General features: G+C 44.8%; 1 protein-coding gene across 22 annotated transcripts in view; it reads right to left on the bottom strand.

Moving 5' to 3' along the window:
* The window catches only part of Plekha5 (pleckstrin homology domain containing A5), a 199,426-nt gene extending 186,196 nt beyond the window's left edge, over positions 1-13,230 (bottom strand). For 20 of the 22 annotated variants that reach the window (XM_045139576.1, XM_045139578.1, XM_045139581.1 and 17 more), the window contains exons 1-3: positions 13,100-13,230; positions 12,635-12,714; positions 10,606-10,663 (exon numbers count right to left, since the gene is read on the bottom strand). In XM_045139576.1, the coding sequence (XP_044995511.1) occupies positions 10,606-10,663; positions 12,635-12,714; positions 13,100-13,191 (230 nt within the window). In that variant the 5' untranslated portion in view covers positions 13,192-13,230. Of the gene's footprint in view, positions 1-1,986; positions 2,374-2,476; positions 2,828-10,605; positions 10,664-12,634; positions 12,715-13,099 lie in introns of those variants that run through there. The other 2 variants (XM_045139594.1, XM_045139593.1) reach the window with 2 other exon arrangements.
* Positions 13,231-20,335: the final 7,105 nt, after the last annotated feature.

Below are 20,335 nucleotides of genomic sequence, written 5' to 3'. Positions count from 1 at the left end.
ACAAAATGAATATTATATACATTGTCAACTAACTTTAGCATAAGTGGTTGTAATGAATTCACTGAATTAATAAGACTAAAACCCTAGTTTCATCCCAGAGGCTAACTAGCCCTCTCTCCTCTTGTGCGTCATGACTACTCAAAGAAATACTACATGAAAGATTCTGAATCATTTCATCAGAGCTGGGACATGGCTCATGAAGTGATCAAAAGCACTTGCTGTCCAAGCCTGACAAATGAAGTTAGTCCCCCAACACCTGGTCACAAGCCCCCCCAACACCCACAGCAATGGGAGGCACAGTCAGGAGAATCCAGAAGTTCATGGCCAGACAGCTGCAGCAACCAAAACCAGAGACCCTGTCTCAAACAAGATGGAAGGTGAAGACCAACACCACAGGGTTTGATACACACACACACACACACACACACACACACACACACACACACACACGATCACTTGATTCTATGTAATTCTGAAGGGACTTGGATGGGGAGGTATTTAGAAGACATGGATAATGCAACACAGACAATGATAAGTAAACAGTACGTACAATAGTGCAGATTTTACTATCTGCGTGTTTTCCTAAACCCACAGTAGTTCCACCCGAGCTTGAACTGAGAGAGGTTTTTGTTTTGTTTTACCAGAATCGGCTGGTCAATGGCAAGTCCTGGTGGCTGGTTTTCTACCAAGAAGCCTGACAAGTCTGTGCATCATCTTGGCTCTATTATAGACCTGATGATGCAATGAGATTTCAGAACAGGACCCAACACAGAGTGGGTCACATAAACCGAACTGAGAAATAGATGACTAATTCATATTAAAGTAGATAAATGCCACATGAACTGAATATTTAAATTTCTTAAAGCCAAATTTCAAGGATTTTGAATATTATGCAATTAAGTACAGTGCTATGAGCAAAATTCTTTCATGCAATCAAAAATATAAATGATCTGTTAAAAGGAAGGCTTAAGCTACAGACTGAAAATACAGTAACAAGCAAGATTACCTTATATGAAAATGATCTATTATCCGCACTGCAGGGAAACTGGTAAAAAATACATGTTTTCTTGACTCTAACAAACTTCATAAAGATATTGTCTATTTAATATAGTAATATCTTCCCCCCCAACTGAAAAATATATCAAATCAATGGTGCATCTGATCACTAGCATCTTAAAAAGAAATGTGGTTATCACACAATCAATCTGGTTAGAACCATAAAAGGTAAGTCTAATGGGAAAAGAACATACTTTGGGGGGATCTTAGCTCTACCCCTCTAATCTTTCCATAACAGCAACTCTAGGAACATTTCCAAAGGGTAATTAATAGCAGAGCACATGTGTCACCTCTGCTCATCACCCTGAGTAACAGCCAGTGTCCCTGCATTAACCAGTGAGGCCCACAAAGTCCAGTGGTACCCTCTGATTTCACCTTTTCTCCATGCACACTTCTTATAACCCCTCTGTTAGCCTCCAGACCTTGGCTCCATTTTAATTTTCCTTACAGTACTTATAAGGAAACCTCTAAAATCACAATCCATAAAGTGAACTAATTTATTGTTTACTTTGTCTAACATTGTGATTGCGTTCCTCACGATCCCAACCCTCAGAAACAAAGTTTTTCAGACTGTTTTGTTGGCTTATGTATCCCTAATCACAAAACACAGTTGAGTTCAAAGCCTTCTGGAGAAAACTTCAAGAGAGCATTGCATGTGTGAATGACTAACTGGATGTCTTTGCCACCGAGAAGCAGCCACCTAACCCCACTGGGTAACCCTCATTCTCTACTGCGATGAGAAACAACTCGAGGTGGACATGGCAGTGCAAGACTGTATTCCCCGCACACGGAAGCTAAGGCAGGAAGATCGTGAGTTCAAGACCAACCTGAGTTACAATACTGAGACTCTGTCTCAGAGATCCAACAGAATTAAAACAAACAAACAAAAAGAACAATTTCTGCCAGTGGCCAGTTCTCTTCCTCCTTTTCTTAGGTACCATACCTCACCAAGCCCACCCAAGTCTATATTTTCACTAGGTGACGGGATGCTAGTTACTCCTCAGCTTCCAGGGGCGTGCACAGTGATCTACCCTCCCCCTCTGTGGGGCTCTGGGCCTAACATTCTTTTGTGGGGAAGGCCTCTCTTAGCAATGCTCATGTTGGGTCAGGGCCTTTCAATATACGCAGCCCAAAAGCTTTTTTCTTTAACAATTTTTTCAAAATTTATTTATTTATTGAGAGAAAGAGGCGGAGAGAGAGAGATAATGGATGCGTCAAGGCTCCAGCACTGCGAACAAACTCCAGATGCCTGTGTCCCCTTGTGCACACGTTCAACATTGCACGCCTGCGTCACTGTGCCTCTGACTTACGCCGGACCTGGAGATTTGAACACGCATTCTTAGGCCTCACAGGAAGTGCCTTAACTGCTAAGCCATCTCTCCAGCCCCAGACATTTCTTTATAATCCACAGCACTTATCATGGTGTGTCATTATGTGTTTATTTACTTGCCTAGATTACTACTAGCTCACTAACAGACCATCAACTACACAGTAGGAGCCACGTCTGTTTCTATAAAGCACAAAGCCCTTGTTACATGGTAAATACCCAGGATTTGCTTTTTGGTTGTGATCCCTTGTTTTGTCTCAGACAGGATCCTGCTGTGTAGACCCAGCTGGCCTCGAACTTGCAAAGACTCTCCTGCATCTGTATCTTGAGTGCTGGGATTACAGGTGTGAGCTGCCATGCTTGACTCCAGTATTTATTGAAGGAATAACGAGATGGATGAATACGAAATTCCTAGCTTGAATCTTTAAGTAGCTGAGCCAGGATCTGAGGGAAGAGGGAGGAATTATATTTGATTGTTTGTGAGAATATTGGGAATCCTTTGCTAAGGCCAGATTTTAGCCACTTAAAATATCCTTTGTTCAGGCATGGTGGCGCACGCCTTTAATTCCAGCACTTGGGAGGCAGAGGTAGGAGGATCGCCATGAGTTTGAGGCCACTCTGAGACTACATAGTGAATTCCAGGTCAGCCTGGGCTATAGTGAGACCTTACCTCAAAAGAACAAAAACAGACACCCCCCCCAAAAAAAACAAAACAAATAAAACAAAAATATCCTTTCAGTGCTCAAAAGCTAAAGCACACTGACACGTTAACATGTCCACCAAGGCCTCCCCCTCCCCCACACACATACCATGTATTCCATACCATCATTCCTGGGGCCTCTCAGACACAAAGGGAACAATAGCTTTTGACCTCTTTTTCTCTGTCAACCTCCTTGCTCAGCAAGATTCCTAAGGCCTGTCAACTTGCTTTGAGTACGTGTGATCACTACCCTTCTTCCTTTGCACTGCCTCTCACTAACTTGGTTCAAGCAATCCACCCCCAGATTATGAAAACAAACCCAGAGTTTGTCTCTTTGATTCCAAGTTTGCACCTGTCTAATTCCAGCTGCCTACATTAAAATCTCCCTTAAAAACCTTTACTTTATATAATTAATGCTATACCAAAACACAGCCAAGATGGAATGCCTAGGAGAAAAAATCCTGCCTAACATTTAAAGCCCAGACATGCCTCCAAGCAGCGTTCCTAACTTTCCTCCTGTCTACATAGCATTTCCACATAGGTATAAGCAGAGCAGAGCTCTTAGCATTGCTGACTAAGCAGATTATAGCCTAAAAACCCTTCCTCCTGGTCAACTGCATCACCACATCAGAATCCCATCCATGTCCCCATGCCTACCTTGACTAACTCATTTCAAAAAACAAAAAACAGCTGGGTGTGGTGGTGCACGCCTTTAATCCCCTGCACTCAGGAGGCAGAGGTAGGAGGATTGCCGTGAGTTCAAGCCCACCCTGAGACTACAGAGTTAATTCCAGGTCAGCCTGGACCAGAGTGAGACCCTACCTCGACAAGCCAAAAAAAAAAAAAAAAAAAAAAAAAAAAATTATTTATTTGATGGTGGGAGGGAAAGAATGGGTGTGCCAGGGTCTCTAACCACTGCAAACAAATTCCAGATGCATGTGCCACTTTGTGTATCCAGTTTTATGTGGTCTTTGCAGGCAAGCACCTAACCACTGAACCATCTCTCCAACCAACTAGCTCACTTTTCTTCCCACCCCTCTAGAAGCCCCACCTAACCTGCTTCTTCCTGTGAGTTCTGCTGACACTGAACAACACACTAGGACTACAGTCCACCAACACCATCAACTCAACTTTATATGTGTGCTTACGAATGCAGCTGTACACCACCAACCCCAACTGACACTTAGTTGTCACTCACAGATGCAAAGTTCACAGCAAAGGATGTGTCACAACGACTGAGAACTGGTCTTCCCTATGACTGAGAAAGGTGGTATGAGGCTCATCTCCAGGGCCTTCATTCTTCCCAGCCTTTGTCTCTGGTTCTCACTCTCCCATCCTCCAAATTTGCACTAACTTTGAATAAGAAACAAGGTGGTCTGTCCAGATTGTGGGCGAGGATCCAAACCCTTAAAAGCCCAGAGCCAAGTTAGACAGGGTAGATCATGCCTGTAACCCCGGAACTCAGGATGCTGAGGTAGGACCACCACGTGTTAGAGGGCAGCCTGCACTACACAGTGAGTTTCAGGTCAGCCTGGGCTACCGAGAGATCCTACCTCAAAAAAAGAAAACAAACAAACAAACAAAAAGATTGGCATGGGAAGGGGTGGAGGCAACATCATCATCATGGAGACCACTTCCTCAAGGCGGCTAGATACCAGGCATGGAACTGTATCAGAACTACAGGAAATGAGTATCAAGCCGCTTGCTCTTAAGTCATGGTCATGAGGCTAAAAAGGAGACTGTATTCTTACACCAAAGTTTACTATGGCTAGAAATCTGGGTACTCGGGCCCTCAAAAGTCCAATGCTGCTATCACTCAATGGTCACTTACAATCCGCACAGCAGGCTGGACTTTGCCTTTGTGGCTAGCTATGTCATTTTTAAATAACATTCATTCCATTTTCTTACTTGTTTTACTGTCTGTTTCTCCCATTAGAATGGAAGCTCAAGAAGTACCTGCTGGCTGCTTCCCATCCTTTCCTGTTTATGTCCCCAAGCACCTAGAACAATGTATAGGATTTACAGGGTGCTCCTGAGTGAAATGGGTGAGAATGAGCAATCCCAAGACCCTATGCTACTTAACAAGGGTTGGGGTATGCCAGGCAAGATCTTTATGGTGGGCTGGCCTACTAACGTAACCTCCAAACTAGTAAGAAATATTCCTCTTGTCCCTCGTAGGGACTGTAGGACCAGCAAAACAAAACCGTATTTCCATCATCTCTTCTTAGGAGTTTTCATTATTTCCTAGAATAAAAAAAAGTCCCACAACAGAGTAAAATTCAAAGAACTTTATACACAGGATGGAATGTAGAGCTGCCCTTTCCAAGTAGCCTCCCTGAAAGCTGTGAAAACTGGCTTCCAAAGTCTCTGAGAAGGTCAAGGTTACAATGTAGCTTTCAGAAATTGTCCAGCCATATGCTTTCTTCTCTCACCAGCAACAGAGATGTGATTGTCAACATATGTATATCATCCACATGGCCGGGAGGTCATAAACCCTAGAGGGGAAACTACTACTGCTGTCTAAAAAGATATGTTATGCCAATAAACTGCCCTCTAAATAATTATTTTTATGCCCATATATTAATGCTACTCTCACTTTTGGTTAGAGAAGCTTCTGTTTTCAGATGTAGGTGACCACTGAGGTGACTCAAAACTCACCAAAGTGCTGAGAAGTGACTAGTTTTCAGTACTGAGATGTCTCCATCACACCCTCCAAGGCTCAGGGGACCATTGCAAAAGAGGTGGTAGAAAGAATTTAACAGCCAAAGGAAGGGGAGGAGTGCTTACAATCCTCTTCCCGACACAAACTGATCTTGAAATTCATGACCTCACAGTAGCCAAGGCTGCCTACTTAGGACCTGCCTCACTGGTGGGACAATGGCGACATCAAATTAGAAGAGAGCCCAGCTGGAAAGAAGGGATTCAGCGCAGCGGGTACAGCAGGGAGAAAGGGAAGGCAGGAGGGGAGTCTGATCCTGATACGTTGTTTACATGTCTGGACATTGCCAATAAAAAGTTAAAACAGAGGTTGGAGAAAGACTCAGCAGTTAAAGGTGCTTGCTTTCAAAGTAACTCCCCAATACCCACATCAAGCCAGATGCACAAAGTGCATACATCTGGAGGCCATGGTGTGTCCCTTTTCTCTCTCACACAAATAAATAAATAATATTTAAAAAAAATCATCCAGGGCTGGAGAGATGGCTTAGCGGTTAAGTGCTTGCCTGTGAAGCCTAAGGACCCCGGTTCAAGGCTCGGTTCCCCAGGTCCCATGTTTAGCCAGATGCACAAGGGGGCGCACGCGTCTGGAGTTCGTTTGCAGGGGCTGGAAGCCCTGGCGCACCCATTCTCTCCCTCTCCCTCTGTCTTTCTCTCTGTGTCTGTCCCTCTCAAATAAATAAATAAAAAATGAACAAAAAAAAATATTAAAAAAAAATCATCCAAAGACCACTGGGCATAGTGGTTCATGCTTTTTATTTTTATTTTTTTTTTAATTTTTTTTGTTCATTCTTATTTATTTTTTTAAGTGACAGAGAGAAAGAGGCAGAGAGAGAGAGAATGGGTGTGCCAGGGCATCCAGCCACTGCAAACGAACCCCAGACGCATGTGTCCCCTTGTGGATCTGGCTAACGTGGGTCCTGGGGAACCGAGCCTCGAACCCGGGTCCTTTAAGCTTCACAGGCAAGCGCTTAACCGCTAAGCCATTTCCCCAGTCCGGTTCGTGCTTTTTAATCCCAGCACTGAGAAGGCAAGAGGTAGGAGGATTTCCATGAGTTCAAGTTCAGCCTGAAACTATGAATTCCAGGTCAGCCTGGGCTAGAGTGAAATCCTACCTCGAAAAAACCAAAAACCAAAACAAAACAGAACAAACAAAATCATCCAAAGATAAACTCCTGCTAATCTTCCAAAGAGGAAGAATTTTAGAGTTCAATATGCATCACAATAAAAAACTCAACCCTGCCCACTTAGAATAGCAAGCAGCCCTGCAGAAGACAGGCTTTAGGAACAGTCAGATGGCTGACGTGTCTGGCTGCTCTTCCTGTCTTCCTCTGTGTTCCCGTGTGAACAGAGTCACCCTGAGCATTCTACAGCCTTCTCTTCTTATAACTTGATCAATAACCTTTCTTCATTCACTGAGCAACAGATGAAATAACTGTAAAAACAGTAATCACCTTCTTACTCCAGACTAACTTTTCTTCTACTTGGAAAGTTCTAAATATAGATCACATTCAAAGACATGTTTCTATGGTTTCATTATGTAGCGACAACAGAAGTAACAATTCTCCTGACGACTTCAATGGTTAAAATGAGATTCTGACTTTCTGTAATTGTCGTTTAAGATGAAACAGTGTCCCTGCCATGTTAGAACGAGAAAGCATCCCTAATTAATCACAGTGCATGTGAAAAGTTTCTAAGAAATTGTCACCTACCTTATGGAATTAATCTTTAATTCATCTTTAGACATAATCCGGAAAAGTTCCACAGTAACACTTAACATTCTGCTTAGTGAGTGAGAGGTATTTCTATGGTATACCCAATTTTAAAATTAGTCTCATAATATAAATTTATTTCTACTTTTGCAAACAATTACTTTCTCTTAATATCACATGATTAAAACCCACAAGTTATTTATTTATTTTAAATTTATTATTTATTTATTTATTTGAGAGCGACAGACAGAGAGAGAAAAACAGATAGAGGGAGAGAGAGAGAATGGGCGCGCCAGGGCTTCCGGCCTCTGCAAACGAACTCCAGACGCGTGCGCCCCCTTGTGCATCTGGCTAATGTGGGACCTGGGGAACCGAGCCTCGAACCAGGGTCCTTAGGCTTCACAGGCAAGCGCTTAACCGCTAAGCCATCTCTCCAGCCCTATTTATTTATTTTAATTTGAGACAGAAAGAGAGTGAGGATGGGTACGCCAGGGACTGTAGCCATTACAAATGAACTCTAGATGCATGTATACCCCTGTGCATCTGGCTTATGCAGTACCTAGAGAATCGAACCTGAGTCCTTAGGCTTTGCAGGCAAACACCTTAACCACTAAGCCATTTCTCCAACACTACAGCTTTCTTAATAGTGTCTCAATCTTCCTGGGAAAGTTATTTAGCTTTGACAATCAATAAAATCCTAATTTTAGTAAAAATTAAAACAAAAAGCTAATAAAAATGGTGAGTAAAACTACCTAAGGTCTAACATTTTAAATTAATTTTAATTTTAAATTAAAATATATAGCTTCAAGCTGGATGTGGTGGTGCACGTCTTTAATCCCAGCACTACGGAAGCAGAGGTAGGAGGATCACTGTGAGTTCAAGGGCACCCTGAAACTACATACTGAATTCCAGACAGGTCTGGGTTAGAGTAAGACCCTACTTCAAAAAAATAAATAAAATAAAAAATAAAAAACATATAGCTTCAAAAGAAAAAAAAAATCAAAAAACAAAAGACGAAAACCTGGGGGCTGGAAAGAGAGCTCAGTGGCTTAGGGGCTTGCTTGCAAAGGCCTGGGTTTGATTCCCCAGTAACTCAAGTAAAGCCAGATGCACAGAATGGTACATGTATTTGGAGTTTGCTTATAGTGGCAGGAGAACCTGGTATGCCCCTTTTCTCTCTCTGCTTGCAAATATGTAAGAATAGTTTTAAAAACTCAACATGTAACTTTAAGCCTACAGTAAAATAACATTCTGTCAAAACAAAAACCCCAATCACCCAAAATATACGCATTTACAGAAATTAGTATTATGGAGAATTGAAGTGTTACTTCTATTTTTACAAGATGAACCAGGCTTAATATCCAATAGTCAAAAATACACTGAATAAATAAAAATGGAAAAGCCTGTGTTCATTTGTACTCTCCGTATGACATCCAAAACCAGGAAGCATTTCTCCTCATAATCACATGAGCTCACCTTGACTCAGCATGAAACAACCAGCAGGAAAGTTTTCCACAACCACCCTCTACTGAAGCCCCCTTGTGGTGGCCCACCTACCAATGGATGGCATGGTTGCTATACAAAAGATTCACCAAAATAAATAGTCCAGAAAGATCACATCATGGTAACACTACAAACCTGCATCTCACTTCTGCTTTACTGCTACACTCAAAGCAGGCATTCTAGGCATTCCTGCTGTCTATAAATACCCCTTGACATTTTATATGAAACATCACTCTACAGAACTGGAAAAGCCATTCAAGTAATTAGAATTTAATGGAAATATGGCATAATCTTAAAAATGTCACTTGGTAAAAATAACTGAATAGGCTCAATGAAATAAAGGTACCTTTAACTAGGGATCTGTTGCTATTAATAAACTATAAAAATCTCCATATATCTTGCATTTCATAATTTTCTTTCCAGATTCAATTTCTTTTAACTGAAAAGATGTTTAAATAACAACAAAAACAAAGCTCTTAAGCAAACAGTTTCTAATTTAAAACAGGAACAAAACCACTTTTATTCCCCTTTGGTAGACTAATTTTTTTCCTGAATAATGGTGACCTCCAGCATTGTGTTGTACCCAAGTACCTCCAGGAGAAATCTGAATGAAGATTAGCTTAGTGCCCTATTGAACTGGGTTTAAGGATGGGGGCTCATTAGCCAACCATCTTTCCTCTGAGGCACCATTGAAAACCTTTTACTCAAACACAGAGATATTAGTAAGACATGATCACTTGGGTATTTTTAAATAAACTGAAGCAAAATTACAATGCTCCAGTCTATGCTGGTGGTCTTCAGTGTTCTCTGCTGTCTGTATTACATATCAGCTTTGATGCTTATTAAAAGCTCAAGTCAAAATGCACATGACCAGGATTCACTTTAATAAACAGATGGTCACATTAACTAGAGACTGTGGTCTCAGGTATCTCTTAGCACAAATAATCGAGAACCAAAGCTTTTACATACCACATGGCTAACATCAAAAGACTGTATTATAAACAGGGCATGGTGGTTTTAAGCCCAGAACTTGGAGGCTGAGGTAGGAGGATCACTGTGAGTTTAAGGCCAGCCTGGGCTATGCTTCAAAAACAAACAAAACAAAAACAGACTGTTGTGCTAGAGAGATGGCTTAACCGTTAAGGTGCTTGCCTGCAAAGCCTAAGGACCCAGGTTTGATTCCCCAGAACCTACATAAGCCAGATGCACAGGTGGCACATGCATCTGTTCGTTACCAGCAGCTAGAGGCCCTGGTGCATCCTCTCTCTCTCTCTCTCTCTCAAACAAATAAATGAAGAAAATAAATTTTAAAAAAGCAGACTATATATATAAAATGCTCGTCTACTAAAGAACATATACAGAAGCACCAAGAAATCTAACTGTGGTTATAAATGATAATTTTCAAACCAATGAGTCATGGATGTACAAGCAAATAACAAGAAAAGAAAAAGTGCCATTTTCCCCTCTCAACATTACAATGTATTCTAAACCCCAAGAAATCATGATCGTAGCTGCACATATAACTAATTCAATTGAAGACCGATCACAGTCTTTAAATTACCAAGGGAAGGCATCGAATTTTCAAAACTCACTTTATATAGTATCTTGCACCTTCAAAAGTATATGCTTCTTCCCAGCCGGTTGGCAAATCTGCAAAAACATACACAGTGTGATCACAGTCACTTCAATGGGAGAGCAAAGCAAGTTTCAATTCATTCCATTTGTTTTCCTATTTTCACTTAGGTAGGTTTCTAACTAAAAATAGTACTGCTTGGCAAAAATAATAGTAGACATCATTTTGGGGAAGATGGCAATTAAATTTAAAGTCAACAACAATCTTAGAGATTCCTTAACACACTCTTAATGATCTGGGTGGAGAGGAACTTTGACAACTAAAAGAAAACAAAAGAACATCTTGAAAACCTGGGTAAAACGTCTTCAGTGGCAGGCAAAGACTGCAAGCAGGCAATGCTGGCCTCTTTTACGTCTATTTTTGCTTTGAGATCACACCTTTCAGCCGCATCACCAAATCCCCAGAAACCGTGTCAACGATGACAAAACCTTGACACTGAACACTTCCTTCCCTGGGTGAGTTTCAATACACCTGACCATTACAGGAGCGAACTTTCAAGCAGGAGAGTTGGGAATGAGCCAGGTGAACAATCCACTACATGGTACTTATAACGACAAGTGGTTTGCATTTAATCATAACACATTTCCAAAATGAAGCCATGATGTGTGCGTGAAATCCGAGCCCAAGCAAAGTAAACCAAGCAAGAAGGTCGGTAAAAATAGTGTGACGATCATGTAAGAGAATACATTTTTCCCCTGTGGTGAATGTAATGTAATCTGGGAGGTAACTGGAAGACAACTTATATTACACTTAACCAAAATAAGCATGAAATAATTCCAGAGGATTAGGTTAAAATTTATCCTTTTTTCTATGCAATAAATGTTACTAGCCATGAAAGATGAAATACATTTGTGAAACATTTCATGTAAAGCTATACCCTGCGCGAGGAGTTAAGAAAGATGACAATGTATTAGTCAGAAATGCCCTAAACACGTAACCTCATCGCGCTTGCTACACCAGTCTTCTTCCCTCTCCCCCTCCACCTTTTCAGAAATTTGGGCATATTAGTCACGTTACTGAACTCCAGCGTTTAATAGAAAAAGCAGGTGTGTTCAACCTCCTGGCAACTGTAAGAAGAGATTCTCAGAACCTCAAAGTTGGGAGAGAAAAGTACCAAGAAGGAAGAGGACGACGAGGAGGAGGGAGGGAAGAAAACCCGCCTCACCTTCACCCCAAAACAGTTGTCTCAAGCATGTGCAGTGCCCGGCAAGAGAGGCGTGCCAGGCCCGGGCACACGCCGCTGCGTCGCAGGCAAACAAGTTCCACGAAGGTAAACAAAAGAATGACAAAAGAAAGCCAGCCCCAGAGCTGCCATCACCGGCCCTCCCTGGGGGTGGGGACGCTCCACTCCCGTCCAGCCAGCCACTCAAGCTCCGCTTCCCCGTGACCCCGCGCCCGGGGACGGGGAGTGGGAGCCCCAAACGTCCCCTCCTCGCGGGACAGCCCGGCCCGCTCGGTGCTTCCTCGGAGCCGCGTGTCACCCGGGGACTGGAATCGCGATCGCGGGGCAGCGGCGCGGGGTGGGGGCAAGGCCAGGAGGGTTTCGGTCACCCCGGGAATCGGGGCGCCCCCTGCCCCAAGTCCTCTGCACCCCCAGGCCATCAGCGCCAGCCCACGTACAAGTCCCACCTAGGAGTCGGAGAGAAAGGCGGAGGAAAGTGCGCGGCAGGCGCCAGCTCTCTTGGGGAGCACAGAGAGGATGCTGCACACATTCTCACCTTGGGGGTCCTCGGGGAGGGGGGAAGGTCCGGGAGGGGGACGGAGGGTGGGAGGGCGTCGGTGGTCCTCCGAGCAAGAGGGCGCAGGAAGAGGGCGCAGTGTCCAGGTTCACAGGAGAGGATGAGAAGAGAGCGTCCCCCCCCCAGCACCAGGGAATCCGATGCTCGGGGCCCCCCACCCCCTACCTGCGGCCATTTCCCCTCGAGCCCCGGGAGAAGCGGCCTCGCTCCCCTGCCCACCCCGCGTCGCCCTGCCCACCGCCGGCTTACCTGTGCTGTGCCGTCGGTGGCCGGTGACCACAGCCTCGCCGGTGACCGGGTGCAGCCAGGTGGTGCTCTTGGCCTCCTCGCTGCAGGGAGACAGACAGAGAGAGACAGAGAGGGAGGGAGGGAGGGAGGGAGGGAGGGGGAGAGAAAGAGAGAGGGGGGAGAGGAGAAAGGGAGAGGAAAAAAAGGAAGAGAGGGGGAAAGGAGAGGGAGAGGAAAAAAGAGGAAGGGAGAGGGGGAAAGGAGAGGGAGAGGAGGGGGCAGAGGAAAAAAGAGAAAGGGAGAAAAAAGACAGAAAGGGAGAGAAACCAGGAAGACGGGGAGGAGGAGGAGGCCGAGGGGGCGGGAGCGGAGAGAGGGTGAGCGGCGCGGCGCGGGTCGCCGGCGCACCCCGCCCCTCGCCCCCGGCCCTGCCGCCCCGCGGCGCGGCTCCCGCCCCGGAGGCCCGGGCCCGCGCGGGCTGCGTACTTGATGAAGAAGACGCGGCCGCCGCGCGTGATGCCGTACGTCCACGAGCGCGGCAGCGAGCAGACCCAGTCCAGGTTCAGGTCGGCCGCCATGTCTGACCGCCGCCGCCTTCGGCTCGTCCTCGTCCTCGTCCCGCCGCCGCCGCCGCCGCCGCCTCGGGGCGGAGGACGAGCGAGCGCGCGGCGAGCGCCTCCCCTCGGCTCGCGGCCCTCAGCCCGTCGGGCGGCGTCCTCCCCCGCGAGCCCGCGCGCTCCGGCCCGCCGCGCCGCCCCTCGGCATCTCCGCCGGCCGCGCTGCCGGCGACCCGGGGGGACGCGGCGGAGGGGCGGCGCCGGCGTCGCGCCCGCAGCAAGCCCCGCCCCGCGCCCGCCGCAAGCCCCGCCCCGCCAGCAAGCCCCGCCCCGCGCCCGCCGCAAGCCCCGCCCCGCCAGCAAGACCCGCCCCGCGCTCCCCCCGCGCTGCTCCCGCCCCCTGGGCGCTGCGCCCCAGCTCGGCTGGATAAACGGCTGCTGCGTGGACATCACGTTTAGTTTTTATTTTTTTATTTTGGGGTTTTTTTTTTTGAGGTAGGGTCTCACTCTGGTCCAGGCTGACCTGGAATTAACTCTGTAGTCTCAGGGTGGCCTCGAACTCACGGCGATCCTCCTACCTCTGCCTCCCGAGTGCTGGGATCAAGGGCGTGCTCCACCACGCCCGGCTTATTTTTTGTTTTTTTAATATATAGATCAATTGGATATAGAAAGCTGGCTTTTTTGTTTGTTTGTTTTTGTTTTTTGAGGTAGGGTCTCACTCTAGCCCAGGCTGACCTGGAATTCACGATGGACTCTCAGGATGGCCTCGAACTCACGGCGATCCTCCTGCCTCTGCCTGCCAAGTGCTGGGATGAAAGGCGTGCACCTTCACGCCGGGCCCCCCCCCTTCTTTTTTTAAGTGTGTTGGGGGCTGGAGGGATGGCCTGCAAAGCCAAAGGACCCCCGTTAGATTCCCCAGGACCCACGTTAGTCACCTGCACAAGGGGGCGCATGTGTCTGCCCTTCGTTTTCAGTGGCTGGAGGCCCTGCAGCATCCATTCTCTCTCTTTCTCCCTCTTTCTGTGAAATAAATTTTTTTTAATTGTGTTGGGCCCCCACACATCAAAAAGGGCTCAGGAAAAGATGACTGATTCAGACTTCAAGTTTTTTTTTTCTTTCATTTTTCTAAACCCCTTAACTCATACCATGTGTTGAGAAATAAAGACTCAATTTTTCTTCCTTTCATCAAAGATTCACATGTTGTCAATGTGAGTTTCTACTCTTTTTTTTTCTTTCATGTTTTGCTTACAGACTCCCTGCCTTATGTGAATTTAAATTCCCAAAAGATTCTACAGGTCCTATAATCTCCATTTTACAGATTGGGGAAAATGAAGTTTAGAGAAACATTAGTGAATTTCAGGTCAACCTGGGCTACAGGGAGACCCTACCTCAAAAACAAAACAAAACAAAACAACAATAACAACAGCAGCAACAACAAAAAAGCCATAGGCTTTCAAAAGTCTGTCTGGGGCTGGAGAGATAGCTCGGAGTTAAGATGTGTGCATGAAATACCTAATGATCCCAGATCAGTTCCCCAGTACCTACATAAAGCCAGATGCACAAAGTGGTGCATGCATCTGGAGTTTGTTTGCAGTGGCTAAAGGCTCTGGTGTTCCTCCCCACCCACTCTCTCTGCTTGCAAATAAATTTTTTTAAATTATTTATTTATTTATTTGAGAGCAACAGACACAGAGAGAAAGACAGATAGAGGGAGAGAGAGAGAATGGGCGCGCCAGGGCTTCCAGCCTCTGCAAACGAACTCCAGACGCATGCGCCCCCTTGTGCATCTGGCTAACGTGGGACCTGGGGAACCAAGCCTCGAACCCGGGTCCTTAGGCTTCACAGGCAAGCGCTTAACTGCTAAGCCATCTCTCCAGCCCTTGCAAATAAATTTTTTAAATATTTTATTTTTAATTTAAGAAAAGGGTGTGGTGCCACACACCTTTAATTCCAGCACTTGGGAGGCAGAGGTTGCAGGATCAGTATGAGTTGGAGACCAACCTGAGACTACATAGTGAGTTTCAGGTCAGTCTGGGCTAGAGGGAGAGCCCATGTTGTAAAAACAAACAAAAGTCTATGCGTGCATCTTGCCATATACTATTTTTGAATTGTCTTGAGGACCCCTCCCTGCCCCCACATTTCATGGCACCTGAGACCTTCTCCCTTGGCACTACTTGCCTCTTTTCATTGTCTCTGGGCTTTCACATCTTTGCAGTAAGGACGACTCATCTCAACAAAACACATAGTTCCACACTCATGGTACCACTTGGCATTCTTGTGGCACCTTTCCTGATCAGCAGTGGGTACTTCCAAAAGCATTATCTCAGGCGTCTTCCCAGGAACTCAAATAAGCAGATCATGTTTTTCAACAGTTAAGGAAAGCCAGACATGAAAGGGTAAACGACCTTGGCCGAAGCCTTATCTATCCAGCATGGATGAGAATGCAGCGTCATTGGATTTTTCACCCATATTCTCATTCCCCAAGGCCATTCTGTCTTTGGTGAAATGGAGACGGCAATTACTGCTATAATTTTCCTGTCCATCTGCATACACAGGAGGAAAGAAATAACATCACTTTAATGTTTTCTCCTTTTGAGTCCTTTCCATTCTGCTCTTCCATTTCACTACTGATTACTTCTTGACATCTTATCTCCTGCCCAGTCACCGGAAAATATGACTTTTTTTTTGTTTTTAATCAATGAATAACCAGCAGGAAATGTCTCGCGTTAGCATCAGTGGCCACTGAATATAGCATAGCAAGAGAAATGAAGAGCTGTTGACTTTGTACTGTGCTATCATTACAAAATTAAAAATCTTTTAAATGCCATCGTAACGTGGTGAAGAGAGTACTTGTCAGGCCAGCTGCAGTGTTGGAATGTTTGCATACTACGGAGAAGGCTGTAAGTTGACCATATGCTATACTGGGATTCCTTTCACTGTGAAGCTTTTAATATTACAAGATTCATTTGGGCTAGACATATCTCAAAAAGCAGTAGAGGTTCACTTAAAATGCCTGTCTTTAAAAATCACAGCCAGCTACAAGGATTGCTCAGTGTGGAAGTGCTTGGCTAGTATTCAAGAGGCTCTGGGTTCAAAACCCAGCATGACAAAAATAAATAAATAACTCGGGAGGCAGAGGTAGGAGGATTGCCATGAGTTCAAGGCCACCCTGAGATGACAGAGTTAATTTCAGGTCAGCCTGGGCCAGAGTGAGACCCTACCTCGAAAAACCAAAAAAAAAAAAAATAATAATAATAAATAAATAAATAAATAAAACATTTGAAAGGCAGAGGCATGAGGATCTCAGAGACTTTGGGGCCACCCAGAGACTACATAGTGAATTCCAGGTCAGCCTGAGCTAGAGTGAGACAAAAAGGAAAAAATACGAAAAGGGGGGCTGGAGAGATTATACTCAGCAGTTAAGGCACTTGCCTGCAAAGCAAAAGGACCCAGGTTTGATTCCCCAGGACCTACGTAAGTCATATGCATAAGGTGTCCCATGCAACTGGAGTTTGTTTGCAGCAGCTGCAGGCCCTGCCATACACATTATCTCCCCCCAATAAAACAAAATAAAATAAAATAAAATAAAATAAAATAAAATAAAATAAAATAAAAATTTTTAAATAAGAAAAGTGGTATTTACAGTGCACAAATGGTTATTTAGTCTTAAACTCAACTATATAATGCCCCCAAACTTAGGAAAAACACCAAATACCAAACTCAGTGACACACAGCATGAGACATACCTGGTTGAGGGAAATTGAGGCCTGTATGGTTTCAGAGACAGTAGAAGCAGCCTCCTCTGTTAGAATGTCGGGCTTTCAAAGTCATTTCTACCCTTAATGAGTAAACTTTCCTTTTTATTTAAACTCTTCCTAGAGTGCCCTTTCTTTTAACTGTTTTTATCCAGGTTGGTGTGTGTGTCACCTCCCTGTTGGAGGGTAGGAATCATGTCTTTCCCATTATGGAGGAAACTCTACATCTTGAATCAGTACTGGAATAGTCAGTGGATTTAATTTTCTTCCTAATGCCTTGACCTCCCAGTGGAGTGATTTCCAATAACACATCCCCTTTTTATCAGCTTGTACTGCTACAGAACTGACTCAGGCCTAAACTCATATATAACCTGTGCTTTTTCTTGTATTTTTTTTTCATATTTTTCCCAGGAGACGATTCAGTTTCTTACATCATCATCTGCCTTTCAAGAGGAAGTATTATCCTATGCCTATCTTAGCTGCTTTGAAGAAAGGAGGTTTCAAAAGCACTGAGCACGAAAAATAGCCATCACTCTTCCCACACGTAGAGGACAGTCCCTCTTCGAAGGAGTTCACATTTCAAACAAAGCAGAAAAGCACACAAGATGACAAGGAAAACTCAAAATTGCTTCCTGAAATATTTGAAAGGCAAGAAAACAAGGTGACATCTTGGAAAACAGGATCTATTTGTTTTGCCTTTTAAAGGTAATAAAAGTAAAAAAGTGAGTTCTAGAGACATTCCTTAGAGGGAAAATTCTTTTACTTTCAAGAAACACCATAATTTCATTTCTCTCTCTCTCTCTCTCTCTCGCTCTTTTTTTTTTTTTTTTTTTTTTTTTGAGGTAGGGTCTCCCTCTAGCTCAGGCTGACCTGGAATTCACTATGTAATTTTCTTCTTTTTATTTATTTATGAGAGAGAGAAATTGGCACTCCAGGGCCTCCACCCATTGCAATTCAGACACGTATGCCAACTTGTGTGCATGTACAGCCCTGTGCACATGCGTCACCTTGTGCCTCTGGCTTCAGTGGATTCTGGAGAACCAAACCTGGGTTCTTAGGCTTCACAGGCAAACACCTTAACATCTAAGCCATCTTTCCAGTTCTTAATTTCTTTTCTTTACAGTGAGTAAAACTCCATTATGTATATATGTCATACCTTCATTGCAGTTAACAAAACAAAATCTATGAGCTTAAACCAAAGTAAGTGAATATTCATGTTTGAGCTCATAGGTTTTTTGTTGTTGTTGTTCTCACCTTTGGTCAGAGAAGCTTCTTTTCGCAGATGACAGTGACTACTAGGGTCCCTCAAAGCCATCAGAGTGCTGAGAATAAGTGACGACTGAGTGCTCAGCACTAAATGAGACACCACCATGCCCTTCAAGGCTCAGAGCACATTGTGGAAGAGGGGGCAGGAAGAGCCAGAGGGAAAGGGTGAAGTATTAAGGAATGTGGCCTTCCAGACATGAAGGGGCCATTGCATCATCACTCACAGAGATCATCTTTACTTGCACTAGACTGACCAATGTTGGGCCCATCCACATTCCATCACAGGGCCTGGAAGATGGCTTAGCAGAGAAGGTATTTGCTTGCAAAGCTTGCCAGTCCAGGTTCAGTTCCCCAATACCCATGTACAGCCAGATGCACAAAATGATTCAAGCATCTGGAGTTGATTTGCAGCGGCAAGAGGCCCTTGTGTGCCCATTCACTCTATCTCTTAATTAATTACTTTAAAAAATCATTCCATCACAGGAAAGGCAAAAATAAAGAGACAATGAAGCAGAAGAAAGACTAGTTGGAAAGAAGAAGGGGCGTCAGTGGGAAAGGTGGGGGGCATGAGAAAGTAACGGCAGGGGATTGTGAGCAAGAGGCATCAGGAGGGCTGGAGGGATGGCTTAGTGGTTAAGGTGCTTGCCTGCAAAGCCAGAGAACCCAGATTCAATTCTCCAGGACCCATGTAAGCCAAACGCACTCAGGTGAGGCAAGCGCAAGATTGCACATGTCCACTAGGTGGCGCAGGTGTCTGGCATTCAATTGCAGTGGCTGAGGCCCTGGTGCGCCAATTCTGTCTCTCTCTCTAAAATAAAATGAAAAGTACTTTAACAAATGCAGCAGGAACATGGATGTAAATTGCCAATCAAAAGTTAAAAGGGGGCTGGAGAGATGGCTCAGCAGTTAAGGCGCTTGCCTGTAAAGCCTAAGGACCTAGGTTTGATTCCCCAGTACCCATATCAGCTGGATGCACAAGCTGGCACATGTGCCTGGTGTTCATTTGCAGTGGCTGGCAGCCCTGACATGCCCATTCTTTCTACATACCTGTATCTTCCTCTGTCTGTCCCTCTCTCTCTCAAATAAATAAATAAAATTTTAAAAATGAAAAAGAAAATCTAGGCAAAAGGGATGGAACCTGAGGATCTGAGGCAGAGAGGGAAAGTGATATTTACAAGTCAATTGATAGGGTTGTTTTTCTGTTAGGAAACAAACCAATAAACAGATGGTTGCATATAAACCTACTTCATTCAACAACCCCATGTAGGACTTGGTGCTGGAAGGTGAGGATTAAAAGACTTGGCTGGCTTTGGGTTGGAGATTTGGCTTAGCAGTTAAAGCACCTACCTGCAAAGCCAAAAGGACCCAGGTTCAATTCCCCAGGACCCACATAAGCCAGATGCATAAGGTGGTGCATGTGTCTAGAGCTCATTTGCACTGGCTGGATGTCCCGATGTGCCCATTCTCTCTCTCTCAAATAAATAAATAAAAATGAATTTTAAAAAAAGACCTGGCTGGCTTTGGACAGCTTGAAAAGATGCAGATGCAAATACTGGAGTGCAGTAGGGGAAGCAGTCTCTCTGTTGTTATCATACACTGTAACCCTTCGAATGTATTCCGAGGGTACTTGCGGACTACCAAGGTCTCAGAGTCTCGCCCCCCCTTCTCTCAACTACAGTCATTCTTGTTGATGTTTTAGAGAGCTCTATGACAGGGGCAAGTGGAAAGAAATAGCAGCTTCTGGCTGATTCCTCCCTGGTCGGGTCCTAGGTGAAGTGTAGGGCGTCCATCAGAACTTGTGGAGACCAGTGGGAAAGCGCTGCTTCCACAGTGAGCCTCTACGCAGGCCTGCGGCGCAGGGTGGTGCGCTAGGCTCGGGTTCAATTCCAAGCGCTGCTAAATGCATAAATTCTCTCTCGCTTGCTCTTTTTCTCTTTTTTTGTCAGGGTACAACTCTATAGCCTTGAGTGGTCTTGAACTTGCAACAATCCTTATGCCTTAGCCTCCTGAGCACAGGGAAGAAGGTCTTCAAAAGCTACATGTGGTGGTGTATTCTAGTAATCCCAGCACCAGGTGGTGGAGGCAGAAGGATCAGGAATTCAAGCTCAAGATCAGCCAGGCTGTAGGAGTCACTGTTTAAAAAG

Source organism: Jaculus jaculus, chromosome 22 (assembly GCF_020740685.1).
Source record: "Jaculus jaculus isolate mJacJac1 chromosome 22, mJacJac1.mat.Y.cur, whole genome shotgun sequence".
Taxonomy (NCBI): domain Eukaryota; kingdom Metazoa; phylum Chordata; class Mammalia; order Rodentia; family Dipodidae; genus Jaculus; species Jaculus jaculus.
Note: the sequence above shows the minus strand (reverse complement) of the source record. Positions and strands in the feature narration are given on the sequence as shown.